The 27,495-nt window shown below is 43.6% G+C and overlaps 2 protein-coding genes across 2 annotated transcripts in view; one reads left to right on the top strand and one right to left on the bottom strand.

Annotated features, from left to right (window-relative positions):
• LOC139057522 (glycogen [starch] synthase-like) overlaps positions 1–13,298 on the top strand; it is a 34,523-nt gene extending 21,225 nt beyond the window's left edge. The window contains exons 11-14 of the mRNA XM_070535899.1: positions 2,113–2,270; positions 5,334–5,435; positions 9,146–9,214; positions 10,702–13,298. Coding sequence (XP_070392000.1) covers positions 2,113–2,270; positions 5,334–5,435; positions 9,146–9,214; positions 10,702–10,881 — 509 coding nt within the window. The 3' untranslated portion in view covers positions 10,882–13,298. The remainder of the gene's footprint in view (positions 1–2,112; positions 2,271–5,333; positions 5,436–9,145; positions 9,215–10,701) is intronic.
• LOC139057526 (hsp70-binding protein 1-like) overlaps positions 1–27,495 on the bottom strand; it is a 48,841-nt gene that overhangs the window by 13,596 nt on the left and 7,750 nt on the right. The window contains exons 4-5 of the mRNA XM_070535903.1: positions 27,162–27,317; positions 25,758–26,049 (exon numbers count right to left, since the gene is read on the bottom strand). Of these exons, the coding sequence (XP_070392004.1) occupies positions 25,758–26,049; positions 27,162–27,317 (448 nt within the window). The remainder of the gene's footprint in view (positions 1–25,757; positions 26,050–27,161; positions 27,318–27,495) is intronic.

Genomic DNA, 27,495 nt, shown 5'->3' with positions numbered 1-27,495 from the left:
TATACTAAGTGGTGCATAAACAGGAGCACCAGGTGCACGTGAGTGTTCCGGCTATACCGCTGCCTTATATTCAGTCAGACTTTGCACTCAAGTGCCATTTCGCAATAAGTTTAGTTCAATGCCACATTTGCGGGCATTACTTTCACCCAGAATAAACTTAGAGTGGATGTCACCTGCAGCAACGCCAATCAAAACATGCTGATTCCATTGCAACGAAATGGTGGCACCATCTGTCATGGCTACAGCGAAAATGCAGTATTCATCGTAGCCATGACAGATCATGGCATCATTGTGTTACAGAGAAAAATGTTTGAATGGTGTCACTTTGGATTTACTGAAGATGTAGCAAGCAAGTAATGCCCAAAAACATAGGATTAAGCTAAGCTTCATGTAAAATGGCAGCTCTACACAAAATTTGAGCAAAGATCAGCCAGCAGTTCAGCAGGAAATCTCATGTATACCTTGCGCTCCTATGTATATAATGCTCAGTATTCGCAGTATAGAGACTCGCAGTGGCTATCTGACATGTGATTGAGATGTGTGATACAATCTTTTACTTTATCAAGTGAGACTATGCCAAAGAATCGAAGGTATTTGACTTTTCACTCATAAGTACACATGAGTGCCTGCTTATGCTTGTGTTGTGAGCCTGAGAGAGTGCCAGAAATGAGTCTGTGGCAAAAATTGAAAGCAAAGTGTAGCAGTTCTCTCCACCACTGGCAGTACCTTCACATAAACTTTTCTATAGATCAAACTTTCCTTTGCAAAAATTTCCTTAGAACGTAGTTGGCATGCTAATGTTGGTATCACAGAAATATGCCATGTGTGTGCCTTTTAAATAGCAGTTGACGCTGCTGTTTGCTCCTGTCATGTTTGTAATGTCTGGTTGCAAGATACTGAGGTGACGATTGGTTGTAGTTCTGGAATGAAACCCAAAAGGTGAACCGATAACAGTGCATAACAACAACAACATAGTGCGTTTCATTCTTGAGGACCAACTTGGAAACATCTCATTGCTTATGGTGGGCGCCACTGCCTCACAGAACAGCAACGGTCTCTTGCTTTCATTTCTAGCCACTTCACATTGGCGTGGAATGTATGGCTACCTGCTGCACACTTCCGTGTTCTTTTTCAAAAGTTCATGATAGTACCTGCAACTGAGGCCACCTGAGGTACACATCACAGGATACGAACCAGCAAAGCTATGAGTCATTGGCAAGGAATAGACAGGCAGGCAGGGTCTGTGCCATTGTCTTCTAAAGCAAATGAGGAGGAACATGGTTTCCCACATGACCCAACTGCTCTCGCTGCTGGTGGCACTGGTAGTTGAAGACAGGCACAATTGCAATGCATCGCTGCTGCGCAGTCGCAGTCACACTTAACCCAAACATTGAAGACACATGTCTAGCAGCTTATCTTTAACAAATGTGAGCTATAAGGAGCAAACATCTTGTTGCCTTGGAAGAAAAATGCATTAAGCTAGCACATTCAAATCACCCAAACCAGAAATCTCCAGCACTCTCTGCAGGAGAAAACAAAAAAGCACTTGAGGCATGTTGGGTTAAGAATGTCAAAGGCTGTACAGAAAAGGTGTAACTCCAAGAATTGAGAGGTGATTCCAATCATCCACATGGTGCAACACCTGCAGCATGCATATGCATCAAGTCGGAACACACCATATACATATAATGGCAAACAGCTTTTTATTTCCCTCTGTTTCCTTGTTTTTTTACTTTTTTTCCCCCTGTAGCATACATATTAGAAAATAGTCCTGCCGCAATTTACCTGGCAGTTAATCTGCACATTCTGCACATTTGCGTCTGCAAGAACTAAAATTCAGTTTGCATTTAGTTTTGTTTTTGCTTCTGTGCCTTGAAAGAGAAGTATGTAGTAGCACAAAATTGCTACTACATACATACTACTTAAGATATGCATGCAATGAAGCAGCATGTGGGGCTGACCATAATTAGTCTACCATGCAGGCAGCAGCTTTAAATCCTTTAGTAGAATTCTTATTAGCAATAGCAAGACTGGCAAACAGAGCACCAGTGAATCTTTGTCTGAACGCTCATCGGTGCAGCGTCTCATTTTACCAATGCTGGTGGCTTTCAGCGGAGTGCACAGTCATGGGCATTCCCAGCGTCACCACCAACCTGTCTGGCTTTGGGTGCTTCATAGCCGAGCATGTTGCTGACCCCATGTCTTATGGCATCTACATTGTGGACAGGAGATTCAAGAATGCCGAGGAGTCAGTCCAGCAGCTCGCTCAGGTGTGTACTGCGACCCTCCCTGAGCGGTCAAGGAACCCCCAAAACAGCACTGTCTTTTTCCTTGGCTCAACCCCTCACCACCTTTGCACATGCCATTTTCTCAAATTAAAACAGTGAGTTCACAAGGACAGCAGTAAAGAAGTTGGGGAAGCTTGTATAACTTTAAGTACCTAGACATCATAGACAATGGGCACCTGTTGTGCCAAAGCTGAAGCAATGACACATGAAACTGGAAGTGGACAGAGAGCTAAAGTCGCTTCATACACACCTTCACAGACTAGTTTAAGTACTGCCAATGTATGTACCTCCTCCGTGCTGCTCTCTTGTTTATTTCAGCTTCCACTGTTGAGTGGAACTTTCATTGTCAGCTTTTGGTTGGGAGCAAAAGCGACGTCATGTTTCCTAATGCAGCAGCAGCGGTGGTGCTTTGTGCACCGGCTATGATAAAAACGACAGGCAAAGTATGCAGTTTCAGCGCACAGGCAACAAACATGCAGGTGCTCGTGGATGACACTTTGTGGGCTGTTTCACCCTCTGCTACTGCTGCATAGAGATGTGAACATGCAACAGCAAACAGCTATGGAAGCAGGAATGTCAGAAGCGGAAGGTGTGGAAGCAATTTTGGTGTGAGCAATGACATGAGGAAACGGCGGCACGTGGATGAGAGGGGCTTTAGAGTGTGCCAGTGGCACATCGGCACCATTTTCCTCCTTGCTGCACGACATGGCGTGGGGTGTGAGCAGGTAGTGCAGAAGTTTTTCCTTTCTTTCTTCTTTCTTTCTTTTGTTGTTGTTGTTCCAGACTCACTGCAATGGCAGGGGTTTGCACTGAATATAGTATAAATGATGATTAGGGCATGGTGTGACCGGACAACCAGTGCAGTCACTGCACTTACTGCAACACCAGGTCTACCCTTACTTACACCAGGTCTACCCTTAATACTGCCACCGACATGGTGACTCAGCAGTGGTAATGCTTCGCTGCTGAGCACAAGGTCATGGGATCAAATCCTGGTGATAACAGCATTCTGGTAGCGGCAGAATGCAAGGGCACTTGAGAGATGTGCACTATATCATTGAGCGGCATTAAGTGGGATGTTGCAATGATGGACAATGCCATACCAGGAATGTTGGAAAACACTTTCCTTGCAGTTGCCACTTGCATATATATTAACCCCTCTAGGCACTGTGCATGCAATTGTGCACAGCAAGATAACACAAAAAATTCAAAATCACCAATAAAAATAACTATATTTAAAACATATTGCCTATATCTTGAAACACTTACTATTTTACCTGTGCTGTAAGTGTGATTAACACATGTGAAGCGTTTTAGTAAAACGAGTGGGAAGGCAGATGGTTGACTGTGTGCTCTTGGTGTTTGTAGTGGGTTCCCTTTTTAATTGTTTTTCACAATGTTTTACATCTTGCATCATGCATATTATTCAAGTGGCTAGACAGGTGCTTTGCAGATATGCTAGACGAGAAATCATTGATGTTTTCATATCTGAGGCTCCTGTAGAGAGTTCTCACAGAGTCCACATTCTGTAAACTTGACAGAACTCATTGATGATGAAAATTCCTCATCCTTTCTACAGCTATATGCTTTTCAGGATTCTGATGATGCAATAAATGTGGTGAAACTAAATTTTCAATGGGCAGAATTAATTGGTGCCTTAAAGGGGTTAAAGGGACCCTGCAGCACAGGTTCAGGATCCAGTTTTAACTTGCTGCTGGCACATTGTAGGTCTTGACAATGCCTCAAGTGCCACAGTGCTTCCAATATTAGGGTAGTATTTGGTATTTTAATCTGCTCTATAATGTGGTATTCCTTGCCAACTTCAGTTGCAGCTAGAGGTGGCAATTTTTTTGGCAACAGATGTGATGAGCTAGGCTGTTCCTTGTGATTGGCTGGGCATGCAAGTCGCACAACATTTTCTCATACTTGACAAACACATGCTGAAAACCAGTGCACTGAAGCTTTACAGCCTTTTCATCTAGAAAGCGAGCACAGAAATGCTCGTTAAAATATCCAAAATGCGACACAGGGACAGCAACAGGGGCATTGCTAACCACATGGGCTTGAAGATTTCTCTTCCCCGCTACCCCATAACCCTATTCTTTCATTACTACTATCTTTCTTTCTTTTTTGATATGTCTGAGAACTGTAAGGGACATAACCCATCCTGGTTTTCTTAAAGTAGACCTCCCTGTTCTCCACCGAAACGAGATCAGGTCCTCCTGTTCAGCTCTTGCCTGAGCTGCCTGTGGTGTCTCGAAAACAACACTGCCAAAAATCCAGGCACAACATGCGACGATAAGGCCACTTTGATATGTATGCTTCCAGTACACATTCATGAGTGCTTCTCCAATTGCTAGCAGCTTATGGCATGAATGGGCAAGCGAAATAAGCAGTTTTTATTTTTCCTCCAATTCTCTTTTGTGTTTCAATGCTAAGCAATGTTCATTTGCACATGGCAAATTTTGAATATTTTCTCTCTCCTTTTTTTTTTATTGAACTCAGGATCGTACAAAAAATCTGTTGAAACAGAATTATCTACATTCAAAATTCACGGTCTCTTTAATCCTCTTCATGGAAACTGAGATATCTATGTGTTTGCCACAGCAACTAAGGCGTTCTTCTGTTGAGCATGAGTTCAGTTTAATTTCTTGACTGCATTTCGATGGGCACGGAACACAAACATCCGTGCACCCGGATTTAGGTGCACATTAATCTCGGGCATCAGATTTAATCTAGAGCTCCCTCCCCACTACATGCCGCCTCTCATAGCGCATGTGTCTGCTTTAAAAAAAGTCAATCACCGTGATTTGATTTTTGAGGCATCTTATGTCCACATTTACATGTTTTTCCTATTGGGGGTATGGGTAGGCATTTACTAGTAGACATTCTCCATGCACCAGTGTTGAATGCTAATACTCATTACAGCTCTGGCAATGCAGTGAATAAGGGAAATAATAAGACCAGAACAAGAGAATATCACAAACATTTAAGCCGTGGTTGCGGCTTCGCACTTAGTGACCTTGTCGCTGTTTCTTCTTGCAGTATATGTTTGATTTCTCCTGCCTGTCCCGGCGGCAACGAATAATACAGCGAAACCGCACGGAACGCCTGAGCGACCTGTTAGACTGGAAAAACCTAGGAGTGGTAAGCTTGCACAGCTTGACTTCCGCGAATGTAGCAGATGGTCTACGTTGTCATTATATAAAAAAAAAAAAGATTGAAAGCAAGCCACGCACACTCGAGAAAAGATAAAATTGATTTCTTTACCAAATTAATGAAGCTTAAATGCCATTATCACTGTGCTTTTCTGTAACAGCTGCAGTTCAGGATGCAGCTGCCTCCTAAGTGTGACAATGTGGTGCTTCGTGCTGACTATTTTTTGCGCAGCATCCTTTTTTTTGTGTGTGTATCTATGAAAGAACGAAAGAACAGGAACACGTGCTGTAAATGCGTATAATTTGTCCTTGGCAATATCAATACAAACTGGCACAAATAGAGCTCAGGCTTCGGAGTTAAGGGCTAAACGAGCACTCTCTAAAATATATACACACATACAAATGAGCACATTGGTGGGTGCTCATTTTAGTTAACGCAGCAGCAGAGTATACGATTTGTGAAAGTGCAAGGCATAATGCAATCACTTTCTCAGCAGCAGGAGAGTACAGACGCAGCTTGATGATGTCGCGCGGTACACTGGCAACTGCCAGCTCACCTGAATTTTTCGTAATGTTTATGAATCTTGCGTCAAGTTTGACTAAAATGAAGTTCTGTTCACGAAAGAGTTTCGATCCTTAGTCCCTAAACTTTCAGTTGGAAATCTTTTGATAGTAAAAGGGTGCAAGAGGGATACATTTCTTCAAGCAAGTTTATACAGAGAAGTTCCTGAAGCAGGTGAAAACGGCAACACTAAGGTCACCGAATAAGTTGCTGTGATCTAATGAGCTGCTTGTCAGTATTCACTGCGCCAGGTTTCTTGCAGCTTGTATGCTACATCTAAAGTTAAATCATCTTTAAGAAAAGGCAGGTGTATCTTTGGAAAGGTGTGTGCTCAAGGAAACCATTTAAAAAAAATGTGTGCTATTCGAGACCAACCCCAAAATGTAATCTAAAGCCATGTTTTTTTCCCCCCACAACGTAGAAGTTACGTCAGAATGAACAGTAATGAAGTGTTTTGCATAAGAGTGGACAATCCTGTTCCTGTGTCTGTCTACATCACTGCACAACTGAATGTCTAAGCTGTGAACATCATGAGGCCAATGTAACAGGCTAAGAGCCCCTAGATCCTGTCCATAAAACCTATCTTGTTTACTTTATACTGCCGTTCAGAGCAGGATTCAGTCAGAAAAAAATAATTGAATGAATTGAAGAATAAAAAATAGCAACTAACAACTCTAAAAACAACTGTTTCCTCTAAACAGGTGTTGGGTTATTTACAGCCAGGCCTCAACTGAACTAAGTTCACCTGGTTTTCAAGGAACTGTATAACTGCAACAAAATTTTAGACTGCATAAAAAGTATAGCTTAAGATAATGTAATTTCAAGAAGCATCCGTGCAAAATTTTACATATTGAATATGAGTGGAAACGTCTCAAAAAAGCTGGCAAAAAATAGCTATTTTTGATACTGAAACTGAACACAAACGTCGCCATTATCGCTCACTAGAAAAAACGCATGACCTAGAATGTGTGTTCTCAGCATGACCGTCGAGATTAGGTGGTGCCCGCGCCACAATGAAATATCCCAGAAGCAACGACCTGGGACTTGTGTCAAAGCTGCTAACCACCAGCTGCACATGTCATCTTCTTAGATGCTGTTTAGAGGCTGCTAATAACAAAATTTTGCAATTACCAGTGCTGTGGCTTTGCCAATATTGTTTCAGTGGTATGTTATACTGCTAATTTATGACCAGTTTAGCAAAGGTGAGATTTTGCTGCAATTGGCCTTTCTAAGGGGCTAATGCATCAAATTTTCAGGCTTGAATCCTACATTGCATGTTAAACTGTACACGTCCCACGGCAAGCTGGCAAAGCTTTAGTGCATCAGGTACAATTATAGTTGAAATGTACTGTAGTCTGGCAACACTGACGAGTGACATTTATAGAGTTCGTATACCAACCTTGAGCAAAAGCTGGGTGAAAAAAATTCTCCGACGATTATGATACTCCCTAATGTGAAATATGAGTGGAGCCCCATACGTGTTTTCATTTTGCAATATATATTGACTGGCATGGACAATCTCTGTGGTGCTGCATATTGCAAACTGAGCAAAGTGTGGCACAACTGCCTTGCTAATCGGGAGATAATGTGAGGCAGCGCGTGGGTGATGCATGGGCGCGATTCACAACAGCTGCCACAGACAGACCTCTGCTCATGCAGCACTTTGTCTCCACATATGGTATTGGTGAACGCGCTTGCTGCATGCCATCAGTGAAGAGACAAGGACGCCCTACTCTGGTGCCATCTCGTAGCAGCCGTCACAGCGCTACACCACTACGAGATGCAGCACTACGCTTTTCTTCTCACACTTTCACCATAACCTCCTCCTCCTCTGTTTTTTCACCTGATGGTTCCACTGCACCCTCCTCCTCATGCTCTCTCCACTATCACCATTTTTCATCTCCTGCTGCGCTCGACGTTCGCTCTTTCATCCTTCGCTGTGCTCGCGTGCTTGGTTACACCAAGGGACGATGCCAAGGGATGCCAACACTAAATGCAGGAACGGGTGCTTAAGAGCTGTGCTCTAAACGTGGCAACTGCGAAGGTGCTGTCATGTTTTCTATAACTCCTTGTTGCAGCACTATTAAAATATTTAAAATATTAAGCAAAAACAAGCATTGACACGTAGTATGTACGTCTGGCCGCTGTTTCTCAGAAAGACTAGATGGCTATTTATAAAGTATGATGTAAAATTTACGGTGCCTGAAAGGATGCATTTGCAGGCACCTGAACCAGACGGAGCCACCATACTAAAGGTGGCTCAGGATCGCTTTGATTGCGCGAGTCGTCTGAGTTGTATCTCGTCTTCTGCACCTGTGTGCCTGCATGGGGTAGCAAAGGTGGCGCCCTTGTGGTTGCCAATTTTAATGCATGGCTGCTATAGGGAGATTTTCCTCTAGAGTTGTTTATATTAACTCTGTAGATGAAATGAGCTGCATTGTATGTGGTCAGTGTGCATGATATATACCTGAGCATTGACATGCAGTTTTGTTTTCTTGTGTGCGTCTCAGTGATCAGCTGGAGATACTAGAAAAATAATTGTAGACATAATGAAATGCCGATGCTCTTGCTGCACCATTGGGTGTGGAGGAAGGAGGGTCTGGCACACCGCTGATAAAGTTTTGGAATTTTCCAGAGCAAGCAACACAACAGTGGCCTTGTACTTATTGATGTCACACAAGACATGCCAAATGGACACTGTCTATGAGAGGGACTTAGAAAGAGTGATTTCACATTCAAATTTTGGTTTCAAAATATGTGATGAGTTCATATATATATATATATATATATATATATATATATATATATATATATATATATATATATATATATATATATATATATATATATATATATATATATATATATATATATATATATATTGTATTGGTCCCTCTACATTCAGTCACAATGATAAACTGAGAATAGTTGGACGAGTATGTCATGGGCAATGATAATGACAAAGATAAGACAAAGGACAATGTACAAAAGATGCCCTATGACTTTCACTGTACCGGCATTACTGCCGTTAGTGTGAAGTGCCATGACAAACCGCTGTGCAGCCCAAGCACACACACTGAAATTTGAGCTCAGCATCTGAGCACATAACATGTCCTGCCTTCTTTATTTTCGTGCAGTACTACAGGAAGGCGCGACAAATGGCCCTGCACAAGACGCATCCCGAGCTCTTAGAAGGCGACGTTGGGGTAAGTTGATATTCAGCAGTAGTACTTGTGTACAAGGATAACTTGGGCTGCATCAAAACTTTTAGTTATTGGTATAACACTTGTGTGGCCACGAGTTTGATGGAAACCTGTGCACTCAGTGAGTGCAGTTGAAAGTGGCCTAACTGTTTAATTCCAAAGTTCTTTCCTCAAAAGTGTATGAAATTTCCAAATCCTTTCTCTTACATACACAATATTTTGCAAGTAATGCTTCAAATAAAAAAAATTAGCTGTAATGTTTATTCTCAGTATTCAATGAAAACATTGCATATGGTGCCAGCAAAAAGTTTTTCACAAAGTCTGCAATGATATTCTCTGCACTCACGACAGCAAAGTTAAACTAGAATATGACATGCATGAGTGTGTAAAGTATTCAGTTATCAGTGGAATGAGCTGATGACCATTACCACAGAGAAAGTCAAAGTGCACTGTGAATGACCACAGTTCAACCTTAGAAATATTGATACTGTGGTGAAGAGGAAGACGAAGAAGGCGCTCTTGTGTCGGCTGTGCGCGTGATCAGCGTTTGTCTACTGCCAGTGCTACTAGACTGTGCCTAGTGCCTCATAATAAATCATCTTATTACAATACCAACTGTCAACAAACGTAGCTCAGGCTTGGTGGTGAAAGATATAAGTGAGCAATTGCCAAAATAAACACATGTAAAGAAAAGCAAGTTGGTGAGTGCTCGTATTAGCTAGAGTATGTGATCTACGAAAGTTTGACTTGAATAAAATGGAAATGCATTTTGTGTGTTGCAATTTGCACCTTGATTTGACCCAGCGGTACACAAATGGGCTAAGCAATTTTTCATATGCAGAATAACCACCGAGCAGTAGCAACATGATTCCCATTTTTAATGGAGCAACTTGTGTATGACAGACATTACACACCTTTGTTCTGCGTGGATTGACCTTCATAATGACACAGATAATGGCACCCTTTACATGAGCTTATTGGTTAGTATGGGTAAAAATAGCAATTACAGTAGTGTGAATTGCTTGAGAGAACAAATGCTGAATCACCCTGCAGTGTTTGGCAGAGCTGCAATAGTTTTCATCGTGTTACATCTGCACAACCACTGGTGGTTGCCGATAATTAAACACAAGAAATAAGGAACGTATCAGCAGACAGTAGCTCAGGCATTGTAAAAGCACAGGCTAGCATTTGCTGTGTGAGGCGTGCTCATGCCCAAGTGCCTGTGCATGCACTTCACTGTTGTCTTCCAAGACGACACATCACTTAGCAAAGTTAAATGACAGGCAAGGCTAACAGGTTACTGTGCTGAACACTCCAGTATTGTAACAAATGGAATGGCCAAGCCCTTTACACAGGGCAGCATGTTTGACTGCACTGCCATTTCCCTCCTTTCCTGAAAACTTTCCGTTCTCAATGCACCTGTCGAGCAGTGTTTAACAGGAGACTTCTGCTGCCCCATTTCCCTGCCTCCTACTTGCAAATATTTCCAGCCCAAGCTGCAAATGCGGTATCCCCGGCCCATGTCAGAACCGCCATCACCGTCGGCATCTCGTACTTCCACGCCAGCACCCTCGGAGCATGGTAGCGAAGATGAGGAGGAGGAGGAAGAAAATGAGGATGACGAGGAATACGCCGACGCTGTGGAGCGAGAGGCACTCAGCGGCAAATAGGCCGTTGACACTTTCCTATCCCCTCCTCCACCCTCTGTGTTGTAGCGATGTGATCTGAAATGCTCCATGTGGTACGAGTAAGCAAGTGGGAAGCGAAAGGCCCCGCCTGTAAAGAAGCTCTGTCGGTTTGTCATACTTGGTTTAGGTAGCCATTTCGAAACAAGTTTTTGTTGTGCTGATTGGCACTTTCCCTTGTGAATCACATCCCACGACTTCATTCTGAGTTGCCTGTGTTCCGCAGGGGTTGCCTTCAAGCCAGACTCTGTCATGTTATGCTTACGAGCTGATTATTTTTGCTGCTTTTAACCAACATGTGGATAGTGCACGGAGGAACGACCGGCTTACTGCTGCACAAGCGAGGTGAACAGCGCAAAGTTCTCTTGCACAGCCGTTCCAACGGTGGCTGTTCTCGAGGCTAATGCACAACCCTGTCAGTGGTAGCGTATTCAGATTGCTACACATCCCACCCCTATAGTCATTCCCTCATAGTAGCATCGGTAAAGGAAAAAAAAAAAACGGTGATGGCTATTTCTCTACGGGGTTGAAGGTTCACTATTAGTCTCTTTACTCTTTGCCATGGCTGTATATCTCGCATGCAATATTTGGTAGTATTTTTGTCTGGTAAAACCAAGCTCTGCAGTCATTACAACTGTGGTCCTCAATAACTCTGAAGTGATGAACCATGCTCACTACAAGAAATATCAAATGTGCAGTTTCGGTTCATTGTTGTGAGAAGCCAGGCATCAACAGTAGTCATCTGCTATAATGCTTGTCGTGGCGTTGCTACTTTTCAGCTGCTGTTCCAGGGTAGCAGTTTTTATTACTTTTTCTTTTCATTGATGTCTAAGCCACTGTTGCTTCCTGTCGTTGGCACTTGTCACCGAGTGTTGCACTAGTCCCTTTCCTGTCCCTCTCCTGTGGAGACTCTATGCCCCCCAAGTCTCACATTCTTGACTTGTTTCTTCTGATCACAGGGATCCAAGAAAGATGCCAATGTATCTCACAACATGTCCTTGCCCCTTCTACAACCCAAAGCAACTTGTGTGTTAAATTGCTACAATTTTAAACTTCTCTGTACTAGTGCCATTGGGTGCATGGTTTTGGCGGGTGTGAATGGGTAACTGAGCCTCGAAGTAGACAGTTTGGATCTAGCGATGTTCCAGAAATGTACCCGTGTGTGTGGACTGTCACTGCTTTTTCTTTTTTCTTTATTGCAAGAACAGTTTACCTGTCGTGTTGTCTTAGGCATGCTGCGTCTCCATTGCTGCAGTTTGAGCTAATTTTTCTTGCTGGTCAGCATCGTTTTTTTTTTTGTGTGCATCTGTGAATTTTTAAAAGGTGCGCGTGAATAGCATCTAGTACAAAATGTGGGCTGATAGTTACGGGAGTTATTTGCCAGTATTAGTTAACAAAATGCCCCTTTTTTATGTTGTGCTGGTGGCCTTTTACTTTGAAGTTGTCCGCCTCTGTAAACAAAAAAGTTTTTGGGGCGTAACTGATAACACAACTTGAATGTCATCCAAGTGTTCCTCTAGGTTCTTTTTCTTTTTAAAGTGGCCTTGAACCATTTCTTATCAAAGAAGAGAAAGGCATTTGAAGTGAAAATAGGCCATTTCAGAAATACTTAGCCACAAAAAGTGCTTCAATGCCTTGCACTGTGAAGGCTATGGCGAAATTGGGCGTGCCCACAACACTCCGCCTTCTAAATGTCACCGTGGTGCACAGTTCAAATTTCATTTTAAATGTTAACGTAGACACCACGACTTTCGATTTTGGTGCCTACGGCACACTAAATGTAAGCCAAATGCAGTTGTCCTCGGCAAGCTGCAGTGCATTCAGCCAGTGGACTCGTAGTGGCACCCTGCGGTGGCTGTGGTAACTATGTTGCGCAGCCGGCCGCAGCAACATATGGGAATCTGCTTTATTATGAAATAAAGCGTCCAGAAGAGAGTGAGGTGCAGGCTTCTGTTTGAAAAGAGAGTGTTTGAGAGAAACGTGACTTTGCACTATCCTTGCGAGCACCCACCGCATACGACAGTTAAACTTGGCAGAGATGTTCACAGCAGCATATGCTACCTGCGGGCTATGCTATTTCACCAAGCCCGAGGGGTGGTTCAGGGCCCCTTTAACATTGCACACCAATACTCAAGCCTCGTTGATGAACCTGTTGGGCAATCTTGTACACTTCAAAATTTCACTGTGTGTGTCTCTAAAAATTGTGCCATATGTTGTATATTTCTGCAGGAAATGGAGTCAAAATGGAAGCAAAAAAAAGGAAAATCTTGCCCCCTCTAATTTTTCTAAAAGTTATATTGAATTGTTGTGTGCTACTCTTCAACACACAAATGAGTTAAGTGGTGCTTTGCAGCCAAATGTATTTACAAATGGATAAAGAAAGGCGTTGAGTCTTGTGTAGGTCTGTGTTTTACAAAGTCTATTTCATTCTATCCTTCACCTACCCCCAACCCTCCCAACCCATTGTGGTTTAGGACTGCAAAATAAATTTTTCAGGGCACTGCACCTAGTGGAGTATTTTTTTTACTTGTTACAGCAGCTAAAAGCTACTTTGTGTTGTAATAGAGACTTGGGAGCCCCTTTTACAGATACAATCCATGTGACAGAAAAATGATGGGAACTTCAACACCAGCATTAGCATAAGTATTTGGTTCCCTGCTTGGCTTTTGCAACAATGACTTCTTTGTACAGGTTGTTGCTGCGATTGCCTTGTGTATGGACCAAAGCCAGGTGTATTTCTAGATTTTTTGTTTTAAGACTGCTTTAAACAATGCATGTATGTGGTGTATTTAGTTCTGTTGTGTTTGGCTGAGCATAAGAGGGCTCCAGGCATGGGGGATGCCAACTAGCATTTCAAACACTTTCAACACTCTTTATTGCGCACTTCTGAGGCGAGTCCTGAGCAGCTGCGCAGGCAGCAAGTACCTCTCAGACTGCTACAGCTGTTAGGATGCAGTAGACCACAGAACCTGAAGTTCTCTAAGGGAATGTTTACAGCAACTGCAATCCCAGAACAAGTCCGGTGCTCATTAGTCATATATGTATCGGTGCCTGTTCGAACGCTGGTTAGTGAATGATTCTAGGCACGTGTCGCCATAAACACCAGCAGTGTCGTGGCCGCATCTCCATGGAAATAGTGCACTTTCTCCCATTTGTGTTGCCTTTCTTTAATGAAGGGCATGTTTTACAGCAAGCATGTGCGATAGATTTGGTATCACCTTCAAATTATTTTTATTTGTGATCTTACTCATCTGCTCACAGATGAGTGACTCACCTGCAAACAAGCGCGTAAACTGCATGAAGCCCACTAACTTAAATTGTCCATTGCAACACGGTTTTCCACATGCGAGAGCAGGAAGTAAAGCGACATGTTATGCTAAAACTTGGTGTCGGTGTCGCACTTCCACCATTTTCACGTTGCTACAAAAAGCAAAGTACCAGTCCAGTACCAAAGCCCTTGGAGTGGTACCAAAGCACTGGCCGAGTGCCCAAAAGCTGCACAGGTAATTTCATGCTTTCTGCTCCAATGCAACCAATGTGTGGTTGTATGACAGTATTCCACTATTAGTTGAAGGCAAGCTGATGTGTAAGCATGATATGCAGATAGGCCAATGACAGGCTGTTCAACATTACATAGTATACGAGATGTCTAGGCAGATTAGCAAGTGATATGCTGAAAAATTGGCTATTGTAAAGAGACTAGGCTGAACAGTCAACACATGGACCATGCCTGATTGATCAGAGAAGAAAAAAGCTACTTAAATCTATAGAAGGCTGCCATGAGCACACTAGTAAGTACTGCAGAAGAGTAGTTTACTCATAGAACTTACTTTTCGCTTTAGTGTTTCTTTCAACCACAGTTGACGAATCATTGAGATATTGCTCCTGTGGTGACTTCAGAGGCTAACCTGATGGTTAGGGATTGGAATTTGTGAAAAAACTCCATGTTGCCTTGTATGCCTTGTGCATACCTTGCAGACACAAATAAAAGTGCCCTCCTCTTGGGGAAGCTGCATGTTTTGTTTCTGTGCTCTAAGAGGATTTCTGCAACCTACATCTGTATTATGTGCCTTAATTTTAATATTGTGCACCACAGCAATCACTGTAGTCATGATTGTGGACATAAATTTGGCACACAGTCAAATACAGTAGGAAGTAATTGATATGATCCTGTTACGTACAATTTCCTGGCACCAATATTCACGATCGAGAACACGAAAAATGACCCATCAGAGTTACGATTCTTATATCGCCGGTCCATATGTTCCTGGAAAACACAATCTTTCAGCACTACCAATCATTCAGTACATTGCCCAACTGTGATGTTATGATACGTTTTCCGGCCACTTGTACTCATGTAAACCAGAAAATGCGTGAGGTGTGTGCGATTGAGAACAGTAGCCGCCTGCTGCAACAGCTTCACCGCAATACTCGCTGCCCATCGCTTGAAAATACCGGCGCGCACCCAGTTTCTTATCCTGGTCACCTCTAGGGTTGTTGCACGTCGCCAACCCTACTGTGATGAGCAGCATATCTGATTTACAGTGCATGGGGCGTAGTGCCGTTGGCAGCTTACTGCACGCTTTTAGTAGACAACGACCCAAACGCGCCACCATTCCTTGCTACAGCTGGCGCGATGCGAGCATTAAGTTTTGCTCCGGTGGCATCCGGCATCGCCCACCAGTATGATTTCGTTTTGGTTTCCTATTCCGGTCATGCAACACTATGCAATAGAGGTAGCTTCACCAGCTCGACGCACATATCGTGCCACAACGATTCGAGAAATGCTTCACATTACGTAAATGTCAGCAACAGTTGCGTTTTTCAAATTCTGTAGATACTTCGGATCGTACATTATCTTGGTTAGCACGATTTTTCTCTTTTTTTTTTATTCACAACACATGAATGAGGTTCTGCAGTACAGGATCAAGTCGAGCAACATGCAAGGTGACATAAATTTCCTTTGGGTGGAGCCGAGGGACTTGTTCACAAATTGGTAGCCAGTACTACAAGGAGATTAGCACTGTTAAAGGCAAATGGGTCATCAACCTGTAATGCTAGATTACATCTAAATAAATTTTGTTGAGTACAATCAATTGTAAATGGGGTACATTATGATATCATAAGAGCTCATACCGCACTTCCACAGTTGTGCTGATTTCATCCTATGTTTACACCATTATCTTGCTTACAAAAGCTCTGTCATCGGTAAAGTGGTAAAGTAAAGTGTTCCAGAGTGTCCAAGTAACACTTTGGACTCTCTGGAACACTTAAATTGCACTGCATCGGCTCAATTTCAATATTTGCATTTAGTGACCCACAAGCAGAAGCTAAAGTAAACAGTATAAGCGCAAGCACACAAAGCAGACAAATGGCTGCATCAGAGCTGTTCAGTACAAGGTGAGTATGATGGATAAATCATCACAGTGCTTGTTCATCTTCATTCCTTCCTTGCCTGTGCTCTGCCTGTTAAAAACCTGGAACCTGTAGGCCTCTTCCCAATTTCTCGGACAGGTTGATGGGAAAAGTGTTTCAACGGCTCTGTGTGACTGTCTTGTCGTGCTGTCATGTACTTCATAAAATGACAGCCTTGCACCGTTTACACATTAACAAACTTCTGTAAACACCTCTGGCACCATGAAAGCTTGTTCTTGATGTATGATCGGGTGTAAGGTTGGTGCTGTGCGTGTCGGCTCCTGCATCTGTGTTGTGTACCTGTGCTGTGTGTCTAACTGTACCTTACAGGAACCCCCTGCACCTTCAGGAAATAAGCCGGCGCTAATGCTTGGTGCATGAATCTACAAACTCGTCAAACCTAATCCTTAGCCCCGCAACTTCCAACTTATCAAACCCCACAACTTCCAACTTATCATTTTGGATGCACTGAATTTGATACCACAAAATGCTAATTTAAATTTGGGAAACTTGACACAAAACCCATAGTGGCACTCTTGGTACACTGAAGCCGAGTTTCTGTCTGGGATAACTCGGCAAACCAACTACATAAATTTCTGTATTGATATTCAACTGAAATAACATTGCATTGATTTTTTCGCACCAATGTGCTCTCCATGGCCATGAACTTGAACATGGAATGGAAATGGAAGATGGAATGGTTTTTGGCCTTTGTGGGGCTAATGTCGCACCATAGTCACACTAACGAAAGCCTCTAAGACGATGTCTCACACCCCTCGTCTATGCATGCATGAACACATTCATTCAAACCTTTCACAGCCAAGCACTACTTCCAACTCCTTCCACACTCGTGCGAGAAATAGTGCAGTGTTTACAGTTCATCTCATCACGTTTAATTAAACCTATAAAATGTCTCTCTTCCAGACAAGGTCACCGGTATTGTTACCCAGTGCAGGTTCTCTTCTCAACTGACGCTGGAGCACCCACCTTCACTTCTACTCCGAAGCAATAAAACACATCTGTTTTGCAGTTGTACAGCACATATTCATGCGCTGCTTCATAGCGACTTCATAAAAATGTCCATTCTGCATCTATCAGCAGCAGGACTTTGCATAAATTATACAAATTTTACATAAAGATTAGAATAAGGTAGCTTAGGATGGGTTTCTTCAATAAGGTTAGAGTAGGCAGGCTGGGTTGTACTTGCAGACAACTTCCTGTGGCAATGACAAAAAAAAAAAAAAAAAAAAAAAACTACAGGGTTGAGCTTTTGCAAACATGCTACTGTGCCAAGTAGTCTGGCAGAGAGTGACAGCATTTTGGTTTCTTCGAGCAGAAACTAAATGAGCAAAGTTTCCACCTGCAATGGCTTCACATTTTCCAAATGTGGAAGAGAGAAACGAGTAACACTCGGTGGTGTACAGTGAACGCTGGATAAATGAAAGTTGCTTAAATGAAAATGTGTGGCAACAATGATGTCAACTTTGGTTGGCCATCCATAGGCACAATGTCTACAAACTTGGGTTAAAGGGAAATTTATCTGAAACTACCACTACCTCATCAACTTGTGGAACAGGAAGCCTGACAGACATAGCAAATTGTGGTGCTATAGATAGTAAAGAAAGTTCATTCGATCACACAGTTGCTAAAAAGTTCATGCAAATGGAGTTGCCACAGCGTTTGAGTTATGAAGGCAAGCTATGACTCCAGAGGAGGAAGAGAGTAGTAGGTAAAGGATCTTGCAGTTGGGCTGCCGCTGCTGCTTCACTCGCACTGCCAGGAATAAGAGGCCACAGATGATTCCCTCGTTACCTGCTCTGAGGAGACTGTTGTAAACGTGATCAGAAGTTTGTGGCAAAAATTACAATTCTATTTATTAAAATGCGTTATTAAATGCAAATGCATTTTAATGCATTTGCATTTTTAAGGTACTTCACACACTTTCTGTGGGCTAGCTAGTTATGTTTGTATGGAACTGCATCTGACCATTTTCCCACCTACTTGGGTAACTGGGTAGTCCATGGTTAAATGAGTAGCACATCGGGCTCCTATGCTGTGGGAACAGGGCTTGACACCAGCCATTGAACCAACTTGGGTCACTGAGTATGTGGCAACGTGTACATATCTGCTGCTCCTAAATGAAGCTCTTTCACGCCAACATGGGTCACTGTAGATGCAGGACTGGGTAGGTACCACTATTCAATGAAACCCTTTGATGCCAACTTCGGTCACTGGGTATGTGCCCGTAGGTAGCCGTAGGTGTGTGTCGCTTTTCAATGAACATCTTTGACGCCAACTTGGGTAACTAGGCATGTGACACCGGCAATGCGCCGCTCTACAATGACAAAAATGTTCCTTAAATTTATCCGAAGCTGAGCAGAATCGAACCAGCATCAGTGTGTTCCTCAAGGACAGCAACCCGGCGCGTTAGCGGGCTGCACCACAAATTCACTGGTTATGTGCCGCTCTTCAATGAACCTCTCGCCAAATTGGGTCATTGAGTATGTGTCACTGGGCATGTGACGGAACAATTCTCAGCATTCACAGGCACCAACGCACCGCGCTTTTAGTCTTGGAGGTCACGCGCCAACTTATTGTAAGCACCACTATATTCTGTTTCAGTAGGTTCTTGCAGCACTTGGAAGTTACAGGCTTCTTCGACCAATCGGGTGGGCGAACACATCTTAAAGGTCCCCTTCCGCGCCCTGTCGTTTGCTAGCAGCAAGTGCTGCAGCGCAGGCAGCAGCAGCATCTACGAAGACTGCAACTATGCAGCGAGATCAGCAGTTGTGATAACAGTAGTAGAAAATTCATTCCATATTCACTCCGACTCCAAAGAGGTGCGAGTCTTCAAGATATTTCAAGACACAGAAGAGGAGGAAGCGGAGAATTTACAAAGAACAGTTGTCCAGCATGTCGCACAGCATGATGGCGCCACCTCTTGATCCCTCTTCTAATGTCCACTTGAACACAGTGTGTTTGCTGACATATGTAAGCACAGCAGTTTTCTTAATTAGAATTCATGCACGTTTACCGCACTCCTTACGCACCATTACAACCATGTTCAATGCTATCTTACTCTTTCCTTTCATATAATCGAGCAGCCCGGTAAGGTACCACAGGCAAGTCACCAGATGCCATTTTTGGGAACGACGAAGCACTACCTAAGGAGTAGTCCTCCACGGTGTTGTGACTGTGCCAACACCTATGAATCTAGCCACTGTCAAAGCAATTTTTTGTTTGTACTTTTTAAACGCAGATTAACGTCTATATGACAGCGTCACATTAATATTTCATTCTTTGCACGTTTTCATTCGAGCAAATGGAGAACCCTATTTTCAGTATTGTGGAGCCTCAATAGACATTTTATAAAAAGAATGAGGCGAAATTGCGTAATAAGTTGCCCTACTATTTGCAGAGAAACTTCGATATAAGCACCTGCTGACGAGACCGTTTGTCAAGGCCATTTAGTCAACCAACGGGTTCCGAACTATGGCACTACATTTTGCTGCATAAGAATCTGCGCTCGCAGGTCTTGTAACGTTGGCTGTGCTGCGAGGAACTACTGAAAAGGAGTATAGATGGCACAGTGTGTCCAGATAGAAGCACAAAATAGGAGTCCCACTGCATTACATGTCTCATAACCAACTTAATTTGATGGTGGCAATACACTGTGCCACTACCGGGTGCTTCAGCGAAGACTTCCTGCAATTTTTAAAAATTTCTTGTTGCAGATAGAATAATTCTAGTCCATGAGCTGGTCTACTCGAAGAAGTGGACATTGCTTGCACAAGCAGTTGAAATGCATAATTGACTAATTAACAAAAGGTCACTAGTTACGTTTTCGACTAATTACCTTAGGCACATATTGCAAGTGAGAAATTATAGCCAGGAAGTTCTCAAGGCGGATTCACTTGGAACAAATTCTCAGGATGACACCGGTTTCAAGATATTAATTTCTGAACTTCGTGAAAAAATACATTGGTGGTCCAGTTACTCTTGTGCTTCAACGCACAAAAAGCCGTTTTTATAAAGGGGCCCTGAACCACCTCTCGGGCTTGGTGAAATAACATAGTCCGTGGGTAGCATACGCTGCTGTGAACGTCTCAGCCAAGTTTTGCTGTCGTACACAGTGCGTGGAGCTCGCAAGCGGATCGCGAAGTCACCTTTCTTTTAATCTCTCCTCTAGACGAACTATTTCGTCATCGGACGTGCTATTTCGTCGTTCCCTTAAACGGCTGCTATTGGGCGATAGCTGACATCAGCTGTGGTCAGCTACATGGCATAGATACCGCAGCCACCATGGGGTACCGCCGTGGGGTGCCACCACGAATCCACTGGCTAAGCGTACTGCGGCTTGCTGAGGACAACTGCGTTTGGCTTATGTTTAGTGCATTGTAAGTACCAAAGGCGGAAGTCGTAGCACCCCCAAAATTAAATTAGTACTGTGCGAAACGGTGCAAGGTGGAGTGTTGTGGGCACGCCCCACTGCACCGTAGCCTTCAAAGTGCAAGGCATTGAAGAAGGAACGGAAGCACAGCAGAGGCCATGTTTGATAACTCCGCTTCTGCTGAACGCATTGAAGTATTTTTTGTGGCAAAGTATTTCTGAAATAGCCTATTTTTACTTCAAATGCCTTTCTTCACTCTGATAAAAAGTAGTTCAGGGCCCCTTTAAAGAAGTGGAACGACAGTGCATTTTTACCGAAATTTTGATGGCGCATATCTTGTAAATCGTGTCATCCACACAATTATTTCCGAGCGGATCCACCTTGTGAACTCCCCGGCTAGAATTTCTAAATTGCAATATGCGCTGTGAGGTAATTAATTTATTTCATATTGTCTTAATTAATCAATTATGCATTTCAACTGTTTTGTGCAAGTAATGTCCAGCTCTTTGAGTAGACCAGCTTGTGAACTATAATTGTGCTGCCTGCCACAGGCAATCTTTAAAAATTGCTCAAAGCCTTTGCAGAAACACCCAGTATATTGATTCAATGCTAAATGCATTACCATCAAATGTCATCGTGAGACGGGTTCTGACTAATTTATTTAACAGCCACAAGATTGAATTGCAGGCTGTTTTGCACGAAAACAAAATTTACTGTTTGCTACCGCACGAACCAAGATGGAAGGGAATGCTTCCAAGCCTTATAAGTAGGCTGATGAAAAGTGGCTGTAAGGACTCCAGAGCAGTTGCCCATTGGTCTCACCCAACCTAGCCCCTGCGCTTACTTTTGCATTTTCAGATTTATGTTGTAGGACTTGTGCAGCTGCAGCTTTTGGCAGCAAAATATACGGAGCTGATATGCAGATGAATGCTTAGCATTCCCATTTCAGCTCCAATAATTTACATACTAGCCATAGTGACAATGGCTATCAGGAGAAGTTTAACGAGAGGGAAGGCAGTAAGCCCAGCCAGACAAAGCACCTGCCTTTTGGCCTGCTACTCTACACTAAGGGGGAAAGGGGGGGGGGGGGGTAGGCAGAATGATAAAGGAATATTAATGGCTTTTTAATTAAGATGCGATAATAGCTTTAGAATTCCTTTCAATTTATTTATATTTCTCATTCACACACCCATTCAGAGAAGAGCAGTGGTAATAATTACAATTAACTGTTTAATGCTGCATGCATAAAGACAAAGAAAAATGCTTAAAGCATTCTAATTATGCCACTGCAAAGTGGCTGTACATATGTATACTGTAGAGAGTTGCATCCAAACCAGCAATACCAGTGTACAAAGTGATCAGAAGAGCAGTACAAAATGTGGTTGAATCAACACTATATGCCAACCAAATGTAGCACACCCATTGGCTCATACCCAATGGTTCAGAAACATGCCCACAGGTTTTATGGTATTTATGAGCATCTCAATGTCCTCCTTCGCTGGCATGCCTCGAGTTCTATGGCTGCAGAGTAAGGCCAGATGGAATTGCACATATAATGTAATCACCGAGTGACCGACCGATGAACTGATCATCTTACTGACTGGGTTCAACATCGTAAAGCAACACAGGTCTGTAAAAGGAGTCATGGTGGAGGACCATCTGTTCTTCTAATGCGCGCACAGGATTCAGTAAACAGTGTTTCTGTATCACACCAAATTGTAATGTGGAGAGAGAGAAAATAAACTTTATGTAGAACAGCATGCAAGCAAAGCGAGCAGAGGTTGCTCCTCCACTCTGCAGTGAGTGGTCACTTCAGTTTAGAAACACAGCGACCTTAGCTGCCCTTCTCGCTTGGTGGACTAGTTCAAGCTGGTCCGTCAAGTCTGAGCTGGACAGTGCTGCATCACATAGCCAAGTGGTGGCGTGCATTATGAGTGTGAGCTCTGGTGTCCTTGCGCATGCCCTTACCATATTGTGGGGCATAGCGCATTCATCGCAGCGTCGGCATTTATAAGAATACAGCACAGAATGTACAGCATGGTGCAGACTCAAGCATGGATATGTGTCTGTTTGGAGTTTCTGCCATACTACAGCTTTCTCTTACGTGACAGCGTTATGCGGCGGTGGTAGTGTTCTTCATTGCAGGCAGTAGTGTCATAGGATGCGCATGTAGGTTGATGGTATTGGTTCGGAGTGTAACTGCTTGGCGCCTCTCGCGTGGCTCCCGGTGTGCATATGCTCGAGCGAAATACTCATGCCCCAGAGTCCACACAATGTGTACGTATGGGGGGTGCTGGTGTGCTCCACTCAGAATACGATGTGTGGCCCTTCAAATTTTGGCATGCTGTCATTGGCTTCGTGGTCCGTTTCATCTGTTAAACTCATGTCCACAAGTGGAATACGTATAGCCGCCCAATTCATTTACGGTTTGTCGCGTTAATAATATGGCGCGAATACTGTATCTTTGCACATTAATAATAATGTGCCTGCATAAGCTCATGCACTTGAAGCGCATGCTAGTCATAGCGTATGGTACACTGTCAATGTGCCAGGAACTACTGGCAAACTCACCCAATGTATGCTTGTGTGCTTACTTAATGGAATGGGGTAGACACAAAGCTGCAAACTATGAAAATTTTGCGCATCACGCACTTCGTGACAACACGCACCAGGATGCAGAATGGGCCGGGGACAGGTGAACGCGATGTGCCCCTGCTGCCACGACCATCGTAGAGACTATAGCACCACACAGACCAAAATTAGGTGTTCTCGTAGTACAGCTAGCATTCTAAAAAGCAACGAAATTTAATGTCACTACAAAAGCCTTTTTTTTTTTTGCCTGCTTGGTTAATTTGGAGCAGGTGTGTGTCGGTGGAGGAGTGGCACAATATCTGCAATAAACGACAATTTGGTACAGCATGTAGCAGCATTTCTGTCACGGCGCAGTTTGGCGCAATTGGTGTAGCGCTTCCATCAATGTGTGGGGATTTTGTCGGCACGCTGCTCTTCCGTACGTAATATCTGATATGTTTTAAAATGAAGCGTCCCGCTATCATGCTTTTTTAGCGTTTCCCTGCTGGCTTACCAGATGGGCTTCTGTGATTTCCTGTAGCTTGGTGTACAACTCTGTTTTCTCAAGGTGAAAAGTGGCCATTTCGGTGGGGAGTACCAGCCATGTGGTACCATGTGTGCCACACTTGAGTCTGTGCCACGCCATACACCCTGCGCTGTATTATTATAAATGCCCACACTGCGATGAATGCGCAACGCTCTATTGCATGGTATTTATGTAACTTCTAAAGATACCGGTTTTAACATTATATCGGTAATAACAATGAGAACCCTCTGCACCATCAACTTGTATGCTTTCTATGGTGAAATAACCCGCTTACTACAATGCCCCAATGCCGCATTATTGGTTATAACGATGAAGTCTGGCTGCTGGATGTCCGAGCCGAAAGGTAGTGAAATGCGAAATCCTTGAAAAGAAAAAAAGAAAATGAGAAATTCGAGCTGCTGCATGATGGGTTGCTGGTCCGACAGCCGCCGCGCCCTCATTTTCCAGCCATCTCTGGGTACCTCTTTCCTGTCACCCTTCCATCTCTTCGAACACGAATGGGCTGTGCCCCATAGCTCTGCACCGCCCCAACCTCTGAAACACAAATGGACCGCACCAACTGCGCTGCTTCCAGATTGCTCACATGTTGCTCGCTGGCTCCTCATTTGGCGCAGTTCTGCAAACAGCTTATTCGCAAACAGCTTATTGCAAACAGCTTATTCTGCAAACAGCAATTTGCGTTCGTCTTTGTTGGTTGCGTCAAAATCGTTCCTGGCCACACGGTTTTTCAGCCTTGTTTGACTCGGTCGAAATAGAAGATGGCTGATCCGCCCTCTGAGCATCAGTAATGCCCGACGTTGCCAGTGAAAGGAAAGCGCTGGAAAGAAAGATTTGGAAACTATATATTTTATAAGTGCTTCTAACTGATGAGGCGATTGTCGTGAATGTGCTTGCGCCAGATAGCGATGGCAATGATGGCAGTGATGACGCGGTAGGGCGGGCTGCCTCAACGTTGTCCTCACAGGAGGGCCAGCAGATTAGTTATACACTCTAGGGCTTTGTTTACACGAGGAACCTTCCACTGCACTACGTGGAGCACCTGGATGCCTTGGAGAAGGATGTCGGCAAGTTTCACATAAAGCATGCAAAGCTGACGGACATAGCGTTTTCTCATGCAAGACAGTGAGAAGTAAGTGGCGAGATGCTTGTGGCAATCTCGCCTCAGAGTTTCTTCTGGATTTCTCAAGCTGTCAGGCTACTGCAGCAGCCTTCTTGCAATATTTTAAGGCCTCTTTTGGGGCCACCACAGCGATGCCTCGGCGGTGCTCACATATCACTTGCCACCCGTGACCACTTTTGCAGTTGTTATAGCAGTGCCATTCTTTAATGCCAACAGCCGCGGCTTGTTACACACAATCGGAGCGGCCAGGAAGCAGTTAAAGGAGTGAACACAATCAGCAGCTGGATGGAGGAAGGTGGTGGGGAGGGGCACTGGCCTACCCGCCTTTATAGTTTTCTCACAACAGCTCTGCCATCCCCCTATTTTGATTTTTTTTTCATGCAACCCGGTTATAACAATTATCGGTTATAACAATAGAATTTTCGTGGCACTTGAACATTGTTATAAGTGGGTTCGACTGTACATGTAATGTGGACGTAGCAGCTGGAAATCAAACCCACGGCATTGTGCTTGGCAGAATGACGCTAATGCTACTGAACCACTGTTAAAACTTCAAAAGGCAGTACAAGAAAACAAAAGGGTTTAACTAAATTGTGCAGAGAACTTCACTTTGTGTATGTCCCTGGATGCACTAGGGATGACTTTCACTGCAACAGATGAATAAGATAGACGTTATATGAGTGATGCATTCCTTTATCTTGGAACAAAAACACCATAAGACGTGATGATGTTGTGTCCCTCACATCGCAGTTCCCAACCATGAATGCCCCCCCCCCATTAGTTCACATGCTCGGTCGACCAGCTGACCTGCTTTTTACCTGTCCATCTCAGCATGCTCGCCGGCAGTTCCACTGTCTGCAAAGCACGTTGCCAGAATGTGGGTACTGTGATCGTATTCTTCGCGCTGTTCCTCGCGGCCATGGCTTGAAGCCAGGCCGGTGCGGAGTGTGTCCTCCAGCTGAAGCTCGGGGCGACGGCACTCCTCGCGTGCACTAGGGCACACACTCACGAGCGTGTCCAGAGTGGATAGCAGGTGTTCGCGGTGGGGGCCCGGCTCGTGCCGCAGCATTGCAGCCAGCTGCTCCACAAAGCCCATTCGGATGAGCGTGTCTACAATAGAGAGCATATGACATCACCTGCATTGTCAGGCTGATTGATTGATTTAATATAATCGAAGTCAAATTTTATTCACTGTTGTTCTAGCTCGAAAACGCAGTGACACAGAATAGACACAGAAGACGTGCACCTGCTTGCAACTGAGAATTTTATTACAGAAGAACATGTGTTACGCAAATCCCATGCAAAAAACACACAACAGTAAGAAATCCAAGGGACCCGTGATCAGCAACAAAAAGCAAGAACAAATTCCATTAATGTCACACGTGCTGGCACTGTGGAAGAATTAAGTGCTGTGAAGTGTTAATGAAAACGTGGATGCATTTTACAACCGATTTACAGAACATCTCTTATGAAGATGGTGCTAAACACAGGATTTCTGCTAAACAGATAATACCGCAGTCACACTTTCGCTTTCAATAACCACTAAAACTAAAGCCATTGATGTGGGCGTGCCTAACTGGTTCCTTTATGCAAGCTCGGGGAAGGGAGAAAATGGTGCTTGCCGATTTCAATGATCTTCGATTTCAAGGTCACTGAAAGCGAGTGTGTGACTACGACAGAAGACTTCATTACAGCTTGGTTTCAATTCATAAACAGGAAGATGCGCCCTAAAGTGAAAATCTTAAATTAGTGAAACTTTGTTAATTAGCTATCATGACAATGCAGTTTGTCATGCATGTTATGCCTGCCTGTAAAACTAATCCAGTGGATGAGACAGAATTTCCCTTTATGCCATGGAACATTTTTAATAAGCCTAGTTATAAAGAAACAACCACCCGATGTGCCATGTGAATAAGAGAGAGAAAGAAAACAACCTTATTAAACACAAAACCCTAGTCTGAGTCTGTGGAGAAATACAACAGTGATGGCAGGTGTAAGTAAGATCTGTTTAGTAATCCTTTATTGAGAAAAAAAGAAGGAAAAAAAGAAAAATTATTATATTCATACAGATATGCTAACACGAGGCCCCATCTATTCACTTAACAATTAACACGTGTGCTCCAAACCTGCAAGTACTGCGCGCTGTACTTCAAAACTGAGATCAGCTCTGTTATTTGTGTGAACATACATTTCAAGAGAAAGCACCATAAAATAACACCCACCTCTGCTTTTCCCCTGCTGGGAACACAATGATGAAAGCAGAAAACCTGCTTTGGTTTTCAGTCTCGGCGACTCTGACTGCAGCGCCCTCAGCAACACTGAGAAGCCGTCCAATTTCTCAAACTCCAGGTACACTAAAATATTGTGGCGCACAAGACCTGAAAAGGAAATGTGCAAATTGTAATACAAGCAATGAAATGAATCTTTCTTACTCAGCGCATGGTGCAATTGTCCTTTTTATTCTTCTGTGTCCCGTCTTTGGACTGCTTTCATTTTGTTGTTTGTTGGCAATTATACAAATATCCCTACAACATTCACAACATTGGCATCATCACA

The sequence above is a fragment of the Dermacentor albipictus genome, chromosome 3 (assembly GCF_038994185.2).
Source record: "Dermacentor albipictus isolate Rhodes 1998 colony chromosome 3, USDA_Dalb.pri_finalv2, whole genome shotgun sequence".
In the NCBI taxonomy this organism is placed as follows: domain Eukaryota; kingdom Metazoa; phylum Arthropoda; class Arachnida; order Ixodida; family Ixodidae; genus Dermacentor; species Dermacentor albipictus.
The sequence above is the reverse complement of the archived record's forward strand: the minus strand, read 5'-3'. Positions and strand labels throughout refer to the sequence as shown.